A 17,377-nucleotide genomic window follows, 5' to 3' on the forward strand; every position below is an offset into this window, starting at 1 on the left:
AAATTTAACTTTTATATCTATTTTGGACTGGTATTAGCAATATTATTAATGACAATCGCATCTGCCTCATTATTATACGAACTCTCTGTTGCTGCATCTATAAAACTTCACAACAATATGTTTCGTTGTATTATACGTACTCCAATTTCTTTTCTGGATAACAATCCCGTTGGTGAGTAAAAAATATTTTTATTAATTTAATTATTAAGTTAATAATTATTTAATTAAATTTACAAATTATATATATGCAATTTTCCAATAATACGTATAAGTTACAGTATGTAATATCCTATTCCTATTTTAAATTGAATACCTAGTAGCTGGAACATGATTTTAACGTAAATTTTTTGGGAAAGTTAACCTAAAGTTTCGAATTTTCTCAACATTTTAGGACAGGATTACATATGATTCAGCTTCAATTAACGTATGAATGTCTAATGTTCATGCACTATCTATGAAAGCTTAGGGCAGGAGACTTAAAATATCTGTTGTACATTTCTTAAAATTTAACTTAAATTTCAGGAAATTTGGCATATTTAGTAGTCTGCATTTCTTTGGTTTAATTGAGAGCGGATTAATCTTTTATATGCTGTTATGACTCAATGTCATAATCGCACTTGGACTGGCATAAGAATAAAGTATAGTACATTACAATAGTAAGAATGCTGGCACTTGACAAAATAAATAGCACAATTAGAACCCGACTTCGTATGCTTTCCTCTTATTAATGTTGTATGCATGTTAACAACATTGATATAATTTACAAACACCAGTAATTAAGTATGTTACTTTGATTGATTAATGTATAACGATAGATTACTATCTGTGTTTGCACATATACTCACATCACTTGAAAGAAAGAAATAAAAATTTACATATATATATCATTACAGAAATAATAATATACATTTATAAAGTAATATGTCTGTTATCTCTACTCATTTTTGTTTGACACTTCTTTTTTTTATGCCACACAGCACTAAGAGGTTCTTTGTCGTATTTTTCACAAGATAGATACTGATTCGGTGTATAGATATTCGGCTTGAGTTAATCGGAGAATTTTGTCCATACAATTCCTGATATGGTCGATCGATAATTATGTCACACTTCAACAGCTGTTTCATAAATCTTAAACAGTATCAGCCATTTGGCTCTTACTGACCATGCTACTAAATTCAAAGCTATTTATGTTTATAATAATAATTAATTAGATAAGTTTAATTAAGTTTATATTTGAAATATTCATATTTTTCAGGCAAAATCTTAAATCGATTTTCAAGAGATACAAGCGCGATGGATGACATTTTACCATTCGTTTTTCACGAAGTTGTCAGAGTAAGTTTAAATAAATAACTGATATTCTCAAATACTAAAACTGAGTTTTAAAATATGAACACACATGATTATGCTGTAAATGAAATAGTATAATTGTACAAACTCGATGATATAATGAAAATTGGTTACAGTTATGCAAACATTAGTACTCGTTTTTCAAATATTAGAATTTAATACAAAAGTTTGTAAATTGTTGTTTACAAAAACAAAATTTTTAATTTTTCCATAAGAACAATGTATGCAAATATCATTATAAACACATCGACATCTTTTATAATCAGGAATAAATTATTACAAATTGTCAAAAATTGGCATATCACTTTGTAGATTTCCTGAGTAATGTGAGCCCGCGGATTTTAAAGGAAATTTTAAAACTCATGTTAATCGAAATTAAAATTAATGTTAATCGTTTGTTTAAAAAAATATCCCCGATAGAAACAACGATGAATCAGATCTGATGTCATTGGTTGTAATAACAAGTTAGTGGGAAAGTCGACACTTAGCTGTCAAAAATGCTTGGTCATCGCCGACATTTGACGATCACGTAACCCCTTTCCCACAACAATAGTATAAAAAGTGAGAGCTACCAGAAGCTCGGGAATTCGCACTCGGAAGTTGTTTTTGGTATTTGTGTCCATCTTGGTCTCCTGTCCCCATCCTGAGCGAGAAGACATCAAGGAAGTCCAACGCTTCCATTAGGACTGTTATCGCCACATATAACTCTCCTCCAACATTAGAGATAATGGTTAATGTTACCTATGGTTCCAAAATGGCGGCTCGTCTCTGATTCCAGCAAGTAGAAGAAAGGAAACAGTGATGGCGCACGTTCTAACCTAACCTAACCTATTCTAATAAATTATTATATAATTATTACCAACAAAACTATTAGAATATGTTAGGTTAGGTTAGAACGTGCGTCCCCACTGTTTCCTTTCTTCTATTTGCTGGAATCAGAGACGAGCCGCCATTTTGGAATCATAGGTAACATTAACCGAGATAATTATCAGCGGACAGCTAATTCTCTCACTCTCTCTCTCGCAAAATAGGCCTAGCTGGTAGATGGTACTCCTGTAAAATATTAAACGATACAATCGCAATTAGCCACATATTACCTGTCTATGTATCGAACTTTGTGTAGCATCCTGTATCTTATAGTTAGTAATATAATAAATGTTTGTTTTATTTGTTAAACCTGTCTCCTGTCTATCCAAGAACACCTGCCGACTTGCTCACCTCTCTCGCCACTCGATAAAAACCCATCCAAAAGACAAAGTGGGCGAGTCAACTCGACTTGTAAGTGGCAATTAGGGTACTGACCTTGTGCCCTCGTAGACTCACAGTAATCTTTTAGAATACCATGTGTTCCACACTTTATTTTATTTTATTAATTAATAACTGAGAATTAATATTTTGTTGATTCTGATTAATCAGCAAGTGTTCTTTTGATTGGCACAAAACAAATTACAAGTTTATTTCTTACAGAGAAATTTGTCTTGTGAGATAAACTTTGATTTATTTGTAAAAATAACTGATAATTCATAATGTATAATAAAAATAGAAAATTCAGTTTTTGTATATACCAATTTATTATATTTTTCAGACATTATGTCCAATGATCGGAATGTTTGTTATTGAAGGAATTATTTGCCCTTATCTACTAATAGTAAAGTTCATACATTTAATGTTACTTTACCATTTATGGACGACGCATTACCGTGTTTTGAAAAGCATAAAATATATGGAAGGAAAATGTAAGTATATTAAATACAGTGTGGCTATCTTTAAAGTTTCTCAATTCAGAGCATTTTGTTGGTGTAAATAATAAGCAGATTGACACAAAAACTTTAAAATCGTATCGGAATATACAAATATTGTGAATAAAGATTATGCGAAAAAAATTAGTTCGAAAATTTATTCTAATAGGCAACTCACAGAAGAAAGCACGAAACAGAACGAAATAAATAATGAAGAACATCCTTCAAACAACATTTTAATCTGTTATTAAAAACATAACAAATAAAGTCAGCGAAAAATGTAACGTCATGGCTCTGCAAGAACTTGAATAAAATGGTCTGAATAGGAAAACTTTAGCTGAATAGGAAAACTCTATGTTGTGTTGGAGTGTTAAATATATTCCCGCGGAAAGTGATTTCAGATAGATTGTATAATTACTTTGTTTTAACAGCGAGAAGTCCGGTATTTTCTCATCTGAGTGTATCCCTTTACGGGCTTACAACAATCAAAGCATTTAATGTTGAAAATAAATTCAAATCAACATTTAACGAATACCAGGATAAGCACACTGCAACGTGGTTCATTTACGTGACATTGAATCGATGGAATTGCACCTACAGTCAAATTATATGTTTTTTAAGTATTATTGCCACGTTTGTAGTTTTATGTGTTACAATGCCTTCAAGTAAGTGAAAGTATTAAAATTTCTATATTACGTGATATATGTGATTTTTAACTTTTTCTTATCTTTAGTTGATACAGGAAGCAAAATTGGACTTATAATAAATTATGAATTCATTATATTTTTGAATATTCAATGGTGTACTTTTAATTTATCTGAAACAGAATATCATGTATGTTTTATATTAATATTTTATTTATTAATAATTAACACAAATGAATAATTTAATATTTTTATAATTATTTTATATGAAATAACTCAGATTAGTATTAGTTATTCAGTTTTCATGGACAATTAATGATAATCTACATAAGAATACCATTTACGTGTTTTTAACAGTCAGTGATATTTTTGTATACTGGCATGTAAATTTTAATTTGCTAACATTTTTCATGTATAATTATGTCACACGAATAGGTTTGTTGCATAATACTTAATATAAGTAAAAATAAATAAAATTACAATATGTTTAGATTAAGAAGAAAAATGAAATATTTCTTATATAAGGAATGTTTACAAAAATGAAATAATATAGGAAACTAAACTTGAAATAAAGAAAAAATATGAGTACAGGTATACCTCACATTACGTCGATACAGGGCCGGATTAACCCACTTTGCGGCTTTAGACATTTTCTTCTTACCGGGTCCCCTCTCTTCCCCACAAGAAAGAGACCAAACAAAAAATATAAAACAATAAATAAAACAAAACTAAATAATGTGAAAAACTAAACCAAATATTAAATTTTTATTAATAATACATTTTTAATATACTACAATAAATTTTAGTTTATCTAGAAAAGTTTGAGCAGTTTGTTTATAAATGTAAAAAAAATAAAATTTATTTTATTAAATGTCTAACAGAAGTTATTATCAGGGCTGTGGAGTCGGTAGATTTTTACACGACTCCGACTCCGACTCGACCAGAGGCGGACTTGTTCACAAAGTAGGCACGAAAATTCTGACGTCATCACGTGACCTCAGAATATTAGCATTAATAAATATAGTTCTAATAAAGATAGAACGTAGAAACTTTTTTATTCCAAAGCTAAAATATGCTTCTGAGTAATGAGTCAATACGATAATTTTTACTTTTTTGTTGTTATATATAACAGAGGAAAGGTGTAGCCATCGTTCAAAAACTGATCCCACCACTAATTTTCGCATTTTTGGACTCAGGGCACATCGAAATGTCGAGATATACAAAAGATTGGGGTTTTTTTCTGTATGTACGAATGTTAGACTGTATAGGAGGCACGATTTTGAATCGGAGTCGGATGGTTTAACACGGAAGTTATTAAGCTTGAAAATGGTTGAACTAAATCGGTTGGTACACATTCTAACACCCGTGCGTACAGAGAAAACCCCGAATGCTTTTGCACTTCTCTACGTTTCGAGGCTTCTCGAGTCCGAAAGCGTAAAAATCTGAGAAAATCATTTTTTGACTGATCGTCATTCTTTTCCTTTGTTATAGGCCTTACTGTATAACAGCCGAGAAAATAATAATGACGACGATTCTGATTATTTTTTAAAAAATACAAAACAAGACGATTTTAAAAAATTAATTAAACATTAAAATTCGACACATCAACCGAGTATATAAGTTTACATTCATTGACTCGTTTGATAATGGCATTGGTATTTGGTAAGCGTGTATGAATAAAACCAGTAAGTACATTCTTATACAAACAAATTAGTTTAATAAAAACGTTGTAAAGTACATAATATACGAGTATATTAGGTAATATATCAGTATACAGATACATCAAACTAAGTCAAGAATGAGAAATATAACATTTAGACATGGTAAAAAACAGGTTGCTTATTTTGCCACGTTTATTAATTTATTATTTTTCATCTCTGTTATAAAGTGAATTACTCCTTACAAAAAAATCACTTCTATTAATTCAGCATTCACTGAAGTTCTAAAATCATGTTTAATAATTTTAAGAGCGGAAAATAAACGCTCTACCGAAACTTGGTTGGTGGCAATGCTGTGACAATCAATGTTGTATTTTGGATAATGGCTGGATAGTGCAGTATTGCCGTATTAACATCCAAACTCGAAGAGTGGTCAATGTGATTTATTTTTTCCAGTGCAAAATAAATATCACCTTCAAATTTTGTAAGATTTCGTTTTCTGTCTTTTCTCATATTAGAACTCAAGCTTAATTTTGAAGGTAGAGACGAGTTTTATAAAAAAAAAATTTAAAAAAACTAGCAGATGAGCCAGATGTTGCTCACGCAAAAAGTAACGAAACGAAGATTAAGATATTTAGAGTATAGCCGATTTTACCCGTTTTCACTGGGTGCAAGAATTAGGTCCTCTCTTCCGAGACTAATTAGAGAATTTTTAGATGGGTTTAAGAGTATGTTCGATTTTTCACAAAAACGCAAAATACCGCATCTAAAATAGTTCGGTAGAAACAAAGTTCTTCGGGATAATCCTTAACTCTCTCCTTCTTCCCCCCGCGAGACGAATTTCGAAAAATCCCTTCTTAGTGTACATTCTTATGATGTATCCTAACTGTTTACCGAATTTCAACTTCTAACCGTTTGAACTCTGAGCTTAGTAATACTGTAATAATAAATAATGATATCATTATTAACTTATCTCGATTATATTATAAGATTGTGAATGCTAATAACGAGTAAAATATTTATTAAGTCCGACCACACTAGAGATATGACACATGACCCCTTCTATGTCTCTACCCTGTCGACCTTTAATAAAGAATCAAAATTTAATAGCATTAATGCCCTTTATACACACGCTACTCTGCCAAATTTTGTTTCTTAAACTTTACTTGTTCTGAGATATTGTTTAATAGTTCGGAGCAGAATAAAGAAATTAAACAAATTAAACGCCAACATAAATTCGCGCGTGGAAGCGCGAATTTTTCCCTTTATTTGCCATTTTTTGGGTTCGAGAGATCTCCAAACGTATAGATTTGCAAAAAAAAACTCGGAGAGTCAAATGTGACACGATTGAAATACTTTTTCGTTTTTTATATACATAATAAATTGGAAAAGTGAAAAGGAGTTCGAGTCTCCCCCGACTCCGACTCCGGCTAAAATATCAAAACTCTACGACTCTGACTCTGACTCCGACTCCACAGCCCTGGTTATTATACAATAACAATATTACTTTAAAATATTAATTGTTTAATTTAACCTTTTTGATTAATATATAAATAATATAATATTTTATCCATAAGAGGTAAATTGAATAATGAAAAAGATAATTTAAATAAAAGTCGAGATAGTTTAAAAGTAAGTACATAAATATGAATAAACTTTATTTAAAAATTCAGAAAAGTAAACTATCTTATTTACAAATCTTTTCAAAATAGCCAGTTTGATCAGGCCCTTCAAAAAACCGGGCCCTAGACATTTGTCTCATTTGTCTATGCGATTATCCGGCCCCGTGTCGGTAATTGATTCCAGGAGAGGCGATTGGTTCCAGAATAAACTTGTCACTAGGCTAAACTACAAATAACCATTTCCAGTTCTGTATTTTATTTATAAATGCATTTTTAATAATATATGGTTAATAAGAATCTATTTAAAGCTTACAAACAAATAAATTTTAGTTTTTAATACAGTACGGAAAAAAAGTAATCTAAATTTACGAATGTTTACAATTTGGCGATGTTTACAGTACATCGCGGACTCTATTTGTGAATGTGGTTTGCACTAAGACATTAAGGTTAAATAACAATACAGTTATTCAAATTATTTTGCGACAGTAAAGAAAACTAATTTATATTGCGAATATTTACATTCAGTTTGTTAATTTACATCGCGGACGTAGACGGCTGTGGATCGTCAGCATCAACAGCTGATTCTGATATTGCGATTCTGATTCTGAGTATCTTAATATGATTTTATATACTTTTATTCTTATTTATTGTACAGTAACATAATTTTATGTGCTTTTAACGCTTTTCTAGTGATATTACGACTTCAATATTTCTGACAGACAGACAGCCAGTCGAATGAAATGACTTAAGCTTCATTTTTATTTTTCCAAAGATTTTTTTTGACAAACGACGTATAATCGAGAACGACTTAACTCGAAAAAACGTAACTTGAGGTATACCTGTAGTTGGAAATAAAGACAATTCTGACAGACCAAGTGATCCTGTTTAAATTTAACTTGACTTTTAAACTCTTATCCCTTAGAGATTAGAGAAATAAAAGTCTCAGAGCGAATTGCGAATAATTGTTAATTGCAGATTATCTCACTATTTTTCAGATGAATTCCGTTGCACGTATACTGAATTATAGCGAGTTAAAACCAGAATCAGCCTACGAATCTTCTCCTGACGAACAACCACCTGCCGATTGGCCTCAGAAAGGAGAAATTGAATTTAAAAATGTTTTTTTGAAATATTTGAATGACAGAAGTATTGTTTTAGATAATTTATCCTTTCTTATTAAGCCAGGAGAAAAGGTGAGTTGATTAAAACATTTATTTTTCGTAATTCTTTTGAGCAATGTTGTAATTTTATGTTCGAATGTAGATAGGAATTGTTGGACGAACAGGAGCCGGAAAGAGTTCTATAATTGCTACTTTATTCCGTATGACAGAGCCAACAGGAACGATAACCATCGATGGGATTGACACTAAAAATATTGGTCTTCGAGATCTACGCAGTAAAATCTCAATTATTCCTCAAGTAAATTACAATAGGTTTAAAGAAACTCTTTATTAGTGTATAGAATTATTTAATTTTTGTTTTTAAATTTTTAGTCAGTATACTTATTGCTATAAATACTGCTTGCATGAAATGATCGTTATTTTCACTGAACTTAAACTTAAAACCTGCTTCGTCATCATTCGGTTTGGTTGCATATGTAATATATTTTATTTACCAGAATATATTGTTGAACAATCTTGATAAGGCAATAATATAATTTCTTTGTGATCGGATTGCTACAACAGATTGCCTTGCAGTCATCATGTTTGGATTAGAATTTGACAGAAAATAATACAGAAAAGTTCTGCCTGTTGAATCATGACTACAGAGATGACTGCTTGTGTTTTCTGCAAATTTTTAATTGTTTTGACGCTTCCGTGAGGACAGTACGTAAATTATAATCAATCCAAATAAGTAATAAAATTTTGATTATTATTTGGCAACCCAGTTTTCTCTGGGTTGCCAAATAAGAAAAAAACTTTTATATTTAATTTTCTTTGTTCTGGCAAGAGATTGTCAATACCAAATAATATCATAACTGAACGCCAGTAAAAATTCAATACAATACTCACTCGTTAACACCTAAACGAAAACTGAAAAACGCGTAAGAGTTTGTCAAGATGTCAGCAAAACAGAATGAAACATTAACCTCTTGAAGAAAATTTTCGCAAGTGATAAACACGATGTTAACGATACAAACCAAGCACGAAAACACAGTGTGGAGACGACTCACCTAATCCAAAACCCATGGCTTGATTAACTGGGAATTTGTACTCTTTAATATGGGAATTAAGTTACAATTCTTCTTCCATTTCCTGGTTCTACTGGAGATTTGTATATTAATTTGTATATATTGTTTTTAAAACAATTTATCTCACGTTGAAGATACGCCATGTAATCTAAACAGAAAAATACATAAAATAAAAGATATACTACAGTAGAACTTCTGTTATCCGGACTAATTGGGGATGAAGGTAATCCGGATAAGGAAAAATCCGGATAATCGAAAAATAATAATAATTGACGGTGAAAGACATGTACAGTACATACAGTATGAATAATTTTTATTTGTCTAGATTTACATATAGCTTCAATATTAAATTCTTTTTTATTAAGAAATTCAATTAACGATTTTTGTTTAAAGCTAGCTGTTCTTTTTGAAGCTGCTAAATCGCGAATACTTTTAAGCATATAAGTTTTCCTGAGTTTCACTCTTCTTAGCTCTCAAACCATTTCATGGCGACATCTAAGCACTGAAAAGCTTCAGAATGTGTAGGACCAATATCTCTTACTTCGCAAATCTCTTCTTCGTCTTCTCGATCTTGTTCATCTGAGACAGATATTACTTTAATTATTTCCTCATCATTCAAAACTTGGAATCCAGGATCATTCGCACCGCAATTTAACCACTCGGTTACATCTTCTTCGTGACATTCAGCACATGTTGAAATTTGTGCCATTGCTTTCGCAATGTCTCCTTTACCACTTTTTACTGTGTTACTGGAATTTACTAATGGTCTTTTCAAAATTTTGTTCCATGCATTCCATCACGTATGTACATAAACAGTGTCACAATTCGCCAAGTGCAAATCAGCAAATTCGTACAATTTTTGTTTATTTTGAACAATCCGGATAATAGAGGTCCGGATAATCGAGGTTCTACTGTATGAATATATTACCGTAATAAATAATGATATCAACTATTATTGCTCCTAGTTCGCTTTTATTATAGTTTATTGCCAAATATTGTCACTTTCTGTTATATAGGTTAATAAGTTCTTTCATAACAGGTTGGTTATATTACAATTACTAACATTCTTTATAATTCCGTATATCAGGTATTCTATTTTATATTGACTTTAACCAAAAAAAAAAAAAAAAACATGATGAAAGGCTATTTTCAATTGTGGTCATTTCAACTTTCATGCGTATTTATTAATGCATTGTGTATTTATACATTAATTTTGCTATTTTACTTCACATGTGTATTATTTATTTACTAGCAGGTAGGCCCGGCGTTGCTTGGGCAAAAGTAACGATAGCGAAGATTAAGATTATTACGTTATAGTTAACTTTACCCGTTTTCACAGAATGCAAGAATTGGGTCCCCCTGTTTCTAGACTAATTAGAGAATTGTTAGATGGGTCTAAAATTATGTTCGATTTCCCGCAAAAACTAAAAACAACTGCATCTGCGTCTTGCACGTCGCTTTCTCTTAACAATTTCATTGTTACGTAACATTTCCATTGTTGTCACTTCCATTGTTACTTGACACTTCCATTGTTACTTGACACTTCCATTGTTACTTGACACTTTCATTGTTACTTGACACTTCCATTGTTACTTGACACTTCCATTGTTACTTGACACTTCCATTGTTACTTGACACTTCCATTGTTACTTGACACTTCCATTGTTACTTGACACTTCCATTGTTACTTGACACTTCCATTGTTACTTAACACTTCCATTGTTGATGGAAGTGTTAAGACTTAATCCTGTCCCTCTCCCCCGTGGGGAGGAATTTCGAAAAATCTTTTTTTAGTGTGCGTCCTGCCTTTTTAGTGCTGTCAGAATGACACCAATATGCCAAAGTCGACTGGTATGGACACCAGTATGTCGAAGATGTATGGACATGAGAGACAATGCGGTTAGGGAAGTACACCAAACATCCATTTAACGATAACAATTATCCATTTATTTAACTAAGTGCACAAAGATTAATATTAAGTCTACAAGAATACTAGTATTTTATAGCCTACGGTACAGTATATGTACGTCTTCGATCTACCAAGTTCGGGAGTCAGAGAAAGAGAGTTTACATCTAGATCTTTGAATACATGCTTTAATTTCCCGAATTCAGGATTATGAAGGAATTCACTGGGTTTACTGAGTTGCTTTTCTCTTCTTTCTAAAGATGTCTTTATGGAGTCCTGTCAGGTCTCAAGAGTTCACTTATTTAAGGAGTTCTTGTCTGCTGGAGTCACTTAAAAAAGTCCACTTGGACGAAATTCCCTTTCTTCGAAGTTGGTTTAAAGAAGTTCGTTCCTGTTTTGAAGGTGGACTCTAACCAAGGAGGGCTACGTGGAGGCATCTAAGCGAGAGCCAGGCGAGGTCAAACTCTCGTCATCCCCGATCGTCATTGACCCTCACTTCTATTGAGGGTCTACCCCATCTTTTCTATTGCCTTTTTTTGGAAATGTTTTAGATTGTAGCCACTAGATAAATTTCGGTGAAAGTTCCAAGTGACAGATTCGGAAGATGTGTCAGTGGAGAAAGTAAATTTGGTGAGAAACATAATCAGATTTTTTTATCTTCTATTAATTGTTGGGAAAAGCTTTTTGTATAGAAATTTATTTATTAATTTATTATTTAAAAGGTTTTATAAAAATGTTTCTCTCTGAAACAATTTGCATTGAATTAAAAAGTTAAACGTTAATAGTTTTATAACTTTTATTTATAATTTTTTCTCTTCATGAAAGGCTACATGAAAACGCGAGAGAAAATCTAGGTTCTCACATTATTCCGGCCATTTCAAAATCGAGCTTGTTCTTCTTGGGCAAGCTGAATTTTCGTAGGATTAGAAGGTTGTTAGATTAAAGATGCTACAAAAGCAAATTTACTCAATCTCTCTATTTCTGTTACAATTATAGCTAAGTATTATACAATTATACCCTTATCGCGTCGCGTTATTGGAATTGATAATTTCCGTGACAGGAGTTGTCGACAATATTAACACTATGATAACTTTACAAGATTAGTTTCTTTTACTCTTTCTCTCTCTTTCTCTCTTTCCTTTTTCCTGAACAGGTGTAAAGAATTATTATAAAGCAATTTTCAATAAGAGATTAACATGATATAATTGGAGTTTATTATTACGAAACATTCAATTGAGTAAAGATACAACTGATAAAAGGATTGATAAACATAATAACAGCATTGTAATTATATGAGTCTAGTAAAATATAACATACATACTTTGGGTTTTTTTCATGAATATATAATAAAAATAATATAGATGTGGTTAATATGGTTAACATATCATAACATATGTAGTATATGGAATATAGTATAAAGTCAATAAGGAACAGGTAAATAAGTGGTATTTAGCGCCAACGAATTTCAGTTATTCTTGGTTGAAAGTCTGGATTAGGTCAAGTGTTGGCTCTTTGGTTATGTCGAAGGTCAGCTAGATCAGGCCTGGCCAACCCAAATTGTTTCGCGGGCCACTTTGATCATGCCTAACATTACGGTGGGCCACAATTTAGGCAAACATGCTTTTAAAAAAGTAAAACAAATACAAAATGAATAAGATTTTATTGTTATTGTACTCGCACTTGCGCATTATACCAATGACACATGCAAATTTTCATTTATTTAATTGTTTTGGTATACACATAACGGGAAACAAAAGTTTTAATAGATATATAATGTTGCTTAGAGGGCCACACAGTTTAACGTGACGGGCCGCGGGTTGTCCAGGCCTGAGCTAGATGAAGGGGAGACAAAACTAGAAATTCCACCTTCTCGTGGAGATGGGGGAATCCACAGTTGTTCCTCTACTGGGCCTTGACTTTTCAAGCCATATGGGTGTGAAAGAAGTTGTTTTGGTTGTTTTTTCACGATTGAGGATTCTCTATTATAATCCGCTTCGCCATCGGATACTGAATCTACTCTTACTTCACTGGATTAGGGAATTTCTGCTAAAATAAATGCATCCCAAGGGTCTAAGGCAGGGGAAAGTTCTGTATGTGGCTTTTTTCTTGTCGAAGTTGGAAAAGAAGATTTATTAATAATTTCTGCTTGCTTGATTTTCCATTGTGCGGTGGCATGTTTTAAATGGTTAGCGTAGACTTGCATTCGTTTCTTGGTTTGAATAATTTCGATAATAAAGGTGACTGAACTTAGTTCTAGGTCTTGTGGGACGTATCTAGTATTTGTGGGACTAGTGACAAGATCGAAAGGGTACCTGGGGTCTCTTCCATACAATAAGAAAAGGGGGCTGTGATTTATTGAAGCATGGATGGTGATATTGTATGCAAATAATGCGTAGGGAAGCCATTCGTCCCAATACCGTTGATCCTTGGCAACATAGTGGGATATGTATATATATAATCAAGACGAGTTGATAATAATAATAATAATAATAATACATCCACAAGAGCCGAATTATCGGGCTAGAGTTGGCTATAATAAATAAATAATTAATAAGACAATTTGGCACTAGAGCCTGGCATTAGGCGCCATCTCTTACTAAACTTAATAATTATAATTAAATTAAATAAATAATTTTAATAATTTGGAACTGGAGGAAAAGAATGGTCGTCATGTTAGCTTATATATACTGGAGGAGGCGATCAGACTGAAGGTCCTGGTAGCGTAACTGGTAACGTGTCTGCACGGATAGCAGAAGTTGCGGGTTCGAGTCCCGCTTCGGGCCGATTTCTTTTCCTCCAGTTCCAAACTATTAAAATTATTTATTTAATTTAATTATAATTATTAAGTTTAGTACGAGATGGCGCCTAACGCCAGGCTCTAGTGCCAAATTGTTTTATTAATTATTTATTTATTATAGCCAACTCTAGTTTGATAATTCGGCTCTTGTGGATGTATAGCTTTGTAACGGGTTAGTCGTTATTTATTTATAATAATATTAATAATAATAATCATCATCAGCGCAGAGCACAAACGGTTAGGAGTTGAAAGTTGAAATTTGGTACACAGTTGGGGACGTCACGAGAACGCACACTAAGAAAGGATTTTTCGAAATTCCTCTCCACAGGGGAGAGGGACAGGATTAAGTCTTAACACTTCCATAAACAATGGAAGTGTTAAGTAGCAATGGAAATGTCAACAATGAAGTGTTAGGTAACAATGGAAATGTTAAGAGCCCAAACGGTTTTTTTTTAACTCTTTCCGCCCTGTGGGCACTAAGAGGGCCTCTTTTAGTAGGCCCATTATGGGTTCGGCCAGGCCACAATGGGGCGACCGGGTGGTGAGGGATGGGGCTCGACATATCCGAACGGACCACTTCCCGAAAAATTCCTGGGGATTATTCGACCCGCTCGGATTAGATCCCGGGTCTCCCAAAGCGGTAGTCTGCCACCTTTACCGCTCGGCCATTCGGCCAAGCCGAAACAGTTAAGAGTTGAAAGTGGAAATTTGGTACGTAGTTACGGTACGTCACGAAAACGTACACTAAGAGGTGATTTTTCGAAATTTTTTCCCACGGGGAGAGGGACAGGATTAAGGCTTAACACTTCCATCGACAATGTAAGTGATAAGTAACAATGGAGAACAAGAGAAAACGACGTGTAAGTTTTACAAGCGCTAGAGGAAAAAAATGAAAAAGAGTAATATGTTAGAACATATTCGATTTTCAAATTTAAACAGATTAGTTCGGTTTTTCTCGACTTTTTTTCTTTAGAACATTCGATGAAAATCGAACGATATAATCAGAACACGTCGTGAAAATCGAACAACTTTAGAACACTCGATTTTCAAATTCGACTTTCCTTTAGAAATACTTAGTTCGTTGATGAAATTACTCTTTTTCTTTTGTGACTATAACGTAATAATCTTAATCTTCGCTATCGTTATTTTCACCCGAGCAACGCCGGGCCTAAGTGCTAGTTATATCAATAAGAGTTTTATTGAACCTTTCTACTATCCCATTGCATGCTGGATGATACGCAGTGGTAGGAAGTCTTTTAATATGAAATAAGTCGCACACTTCTTTAAACATTTTTGATATTAAGTTAGGTGCACGATGAGTAAGGAGTTGAACAGGTGTTGAATGTCCGAAGACAATGTGTGTGACAAAGGCGTTAGCAATTGTTTTACTATGAATATTGGGTAAAGATATGGCTTCAGCATATTGGCTAAAATGATCTATAATTACCAATATATACTTGTTCCCATTTGTTGAAATTGGCAAGTGACCCACAATATTTATGGTAGTCCACTCAAATAATTGGGTTAAAGGAGAAAACAACTGTAGTTCAGCTTCGTTTCGTTTATCTTTCCCTTTTTTTTATATATAGCACAGCATTGACAACTCTGACAATAATTTCGGATATCTTGTTTCATCGTGGGCCCATAAAATCGTGATTGAAATTTTGTTGCATTTTCTGCAAATCTAAATGACTTCCAATAGGAGTATCATGATGAATCTGAAGTATGTATGGGATTAAGACAGATTAGTATAACAAATTGTTCTAGTGGTCTTTCTTGTGGTGAAAGATGTTGATGATACAATATCCTCTTAACAGTGGAACAGTCAGATGTGGCACTACCACTTAGTTGTGGAGAAGAAGCGTGGAAAATTCTTTAAGAATTTTCCCACGCGTTTTTTTCGTTTCCGTTTAGGAAAAAAAATTTTAAACAGTTACCTCTAGTAAAGAAAAAATCTTTTTTTATTGTCACATATTATTTTTATATGTGAATTTTTTTCAATCTTTTTTTCAAATTTATATTAAATTCTTTTGTGATTTTCCATCCGTTACGATTTTTTCAAAAGTTTTGAATTTATTTTGAATTTTATATAATTTTTTAAAGTTTTAGGCATTTAATCATGACGATTTTTTTTGACCTGCGAATCAAATGCAAGAAAATGTAATTGACAGTTAACTAATTTCATCCACAACGGTAGATGACGTAAAGGTTGTTATGTTTACAACTACGACACCTGGCGGCCTTTCCCCCCAGACTGAAATGTGGGTGAAAGTCGTCTTGTGTTCTACTTTTTGTAGAAGTGACGTAATCATTGTAAATAAAAGAAAATTTCAGTATATCTTCTTATTTAAAATTTTAAAATTCGTTGTTCAAATTTACACCGAAATATTAAAGCGGTTTAAAATATTAGCATTTAGTAAATAAACTTACTTTACATATAATAAATTTAAATAAATTAAACTTTAAGAAACAACAAAACAATAAAAAAAAATGTAGAAATATTTTTATATTCATCTTCAGATTTATTACATATGTTATTGTCATTGACCGATATTTAATTTTGGGATAAAAATTTGGACCGATAAAAAATGGAATAAATTGTAAGTAGTGACCAAAATCAGAATTTGTCTTGCGACCTTAGTAATAATTATTTAAATCAGAGAGACATTTAATTGGTCTTAACTGTTAAGAATTGGGGACAAATACCATGTGTGTGGGTTTTGTCTGGGTTGGTCTTCTCTCGTCTTTGACCTTTTGTTTGCCCTTTTTCCTGGGAAGGTATTGGATTAAAATATTACTTTAATTAATTAAATCATTTAATTAGCTCAATGCCTGCCTCTCACATAAATATACAATACAATATTATTAAATAGGTACCCGATAACCCTGAATGTCCAGTAATTCGATAATCAGGCTGCAGTCTGATCCTGTACAAGCAAGTCTGAATAATTTCTACTGGGCGTTAATGGAAATAAACTGTATTTTTTTAGAAACTTTCAAGAACTTTATACAGAATTAGAGAAGTAGAGTTTCAGTTCTTAAAAAGTTTTAGTTTGTATTACAAATACGATTCTTTCTCTTAGTATTTGAATTTTCCCTTTGTATTAGCAAAAAAGCACTCATACAATTAAAGTAACTTCGAGCACGCAAGTTGAATGAAATGTAATCTAATTGCATATTTTTTAATATTGCATCACTTAAAGTTTGTAAGATATATATAAATTCCATTGTACTGTCAATGTATATAAAAAGATGCTTACATTATTTTTCTTTCTATTCACGTTGATTATTAAAATATGTCGTGGAATTTTTTTTTTGAATGCAAAGTTGTTATTTTATTTTTAACGAATTCAAACATGAACACAATAAATACAGCTTGTATGTTGTTTATAGGATCCGGTGTTATTTACTGGTCCTCTTCGTAGAAACATCGACCCATTCAATGAATATTCAGAGGAAATGTTATGGCA

At 32.3% G+C, this 17,377-nt stretch overlaps 1 protein-coding gene across 1 annotated transcript; it reads left to right on the forward strand.

Moving 5' to 3' along the window:
• Positions 1 to 3,744: 3,744 nt before the first annotated feature.
• Positions 3,745 to 17,369, forward strand: LOC136972928 (uncharacterized; the record flags this gene model as incomplete). Its single annotated transcript, XM_067267587.1, has 5 exons — positions 3,745 to 3,754; positions 3,823 to 3,923; positions 8,009 to 8,206; positions 8,277 to 8,432; positions 17,301 to 17,369. Coding segments are annotated over exons 1-5 (534 nt in total), but the record flags the coding sequence as incomplete, so codon positions are not given.
• Between the last annotated feature and the right edge of the window lie 8 nt (positions 17,370 to 17,377).

The sequence above is a fragment of the Centruroides vittatus genome, unplaced genomic scaffold (assembly GCF_030686945.1).
Source record: "Centruroides vittatus isolate TY-2023 unplaced genomic scaffold, ASM3068694v2 contig_3065, whole genome shotgun sequence".
Taxonomy (NCBI): Eukaryota; Metazoa; Arthropoda; class Arachnida; order Scorpiones; family Buthidae; genus Centruroides; species Centruroides vittatus.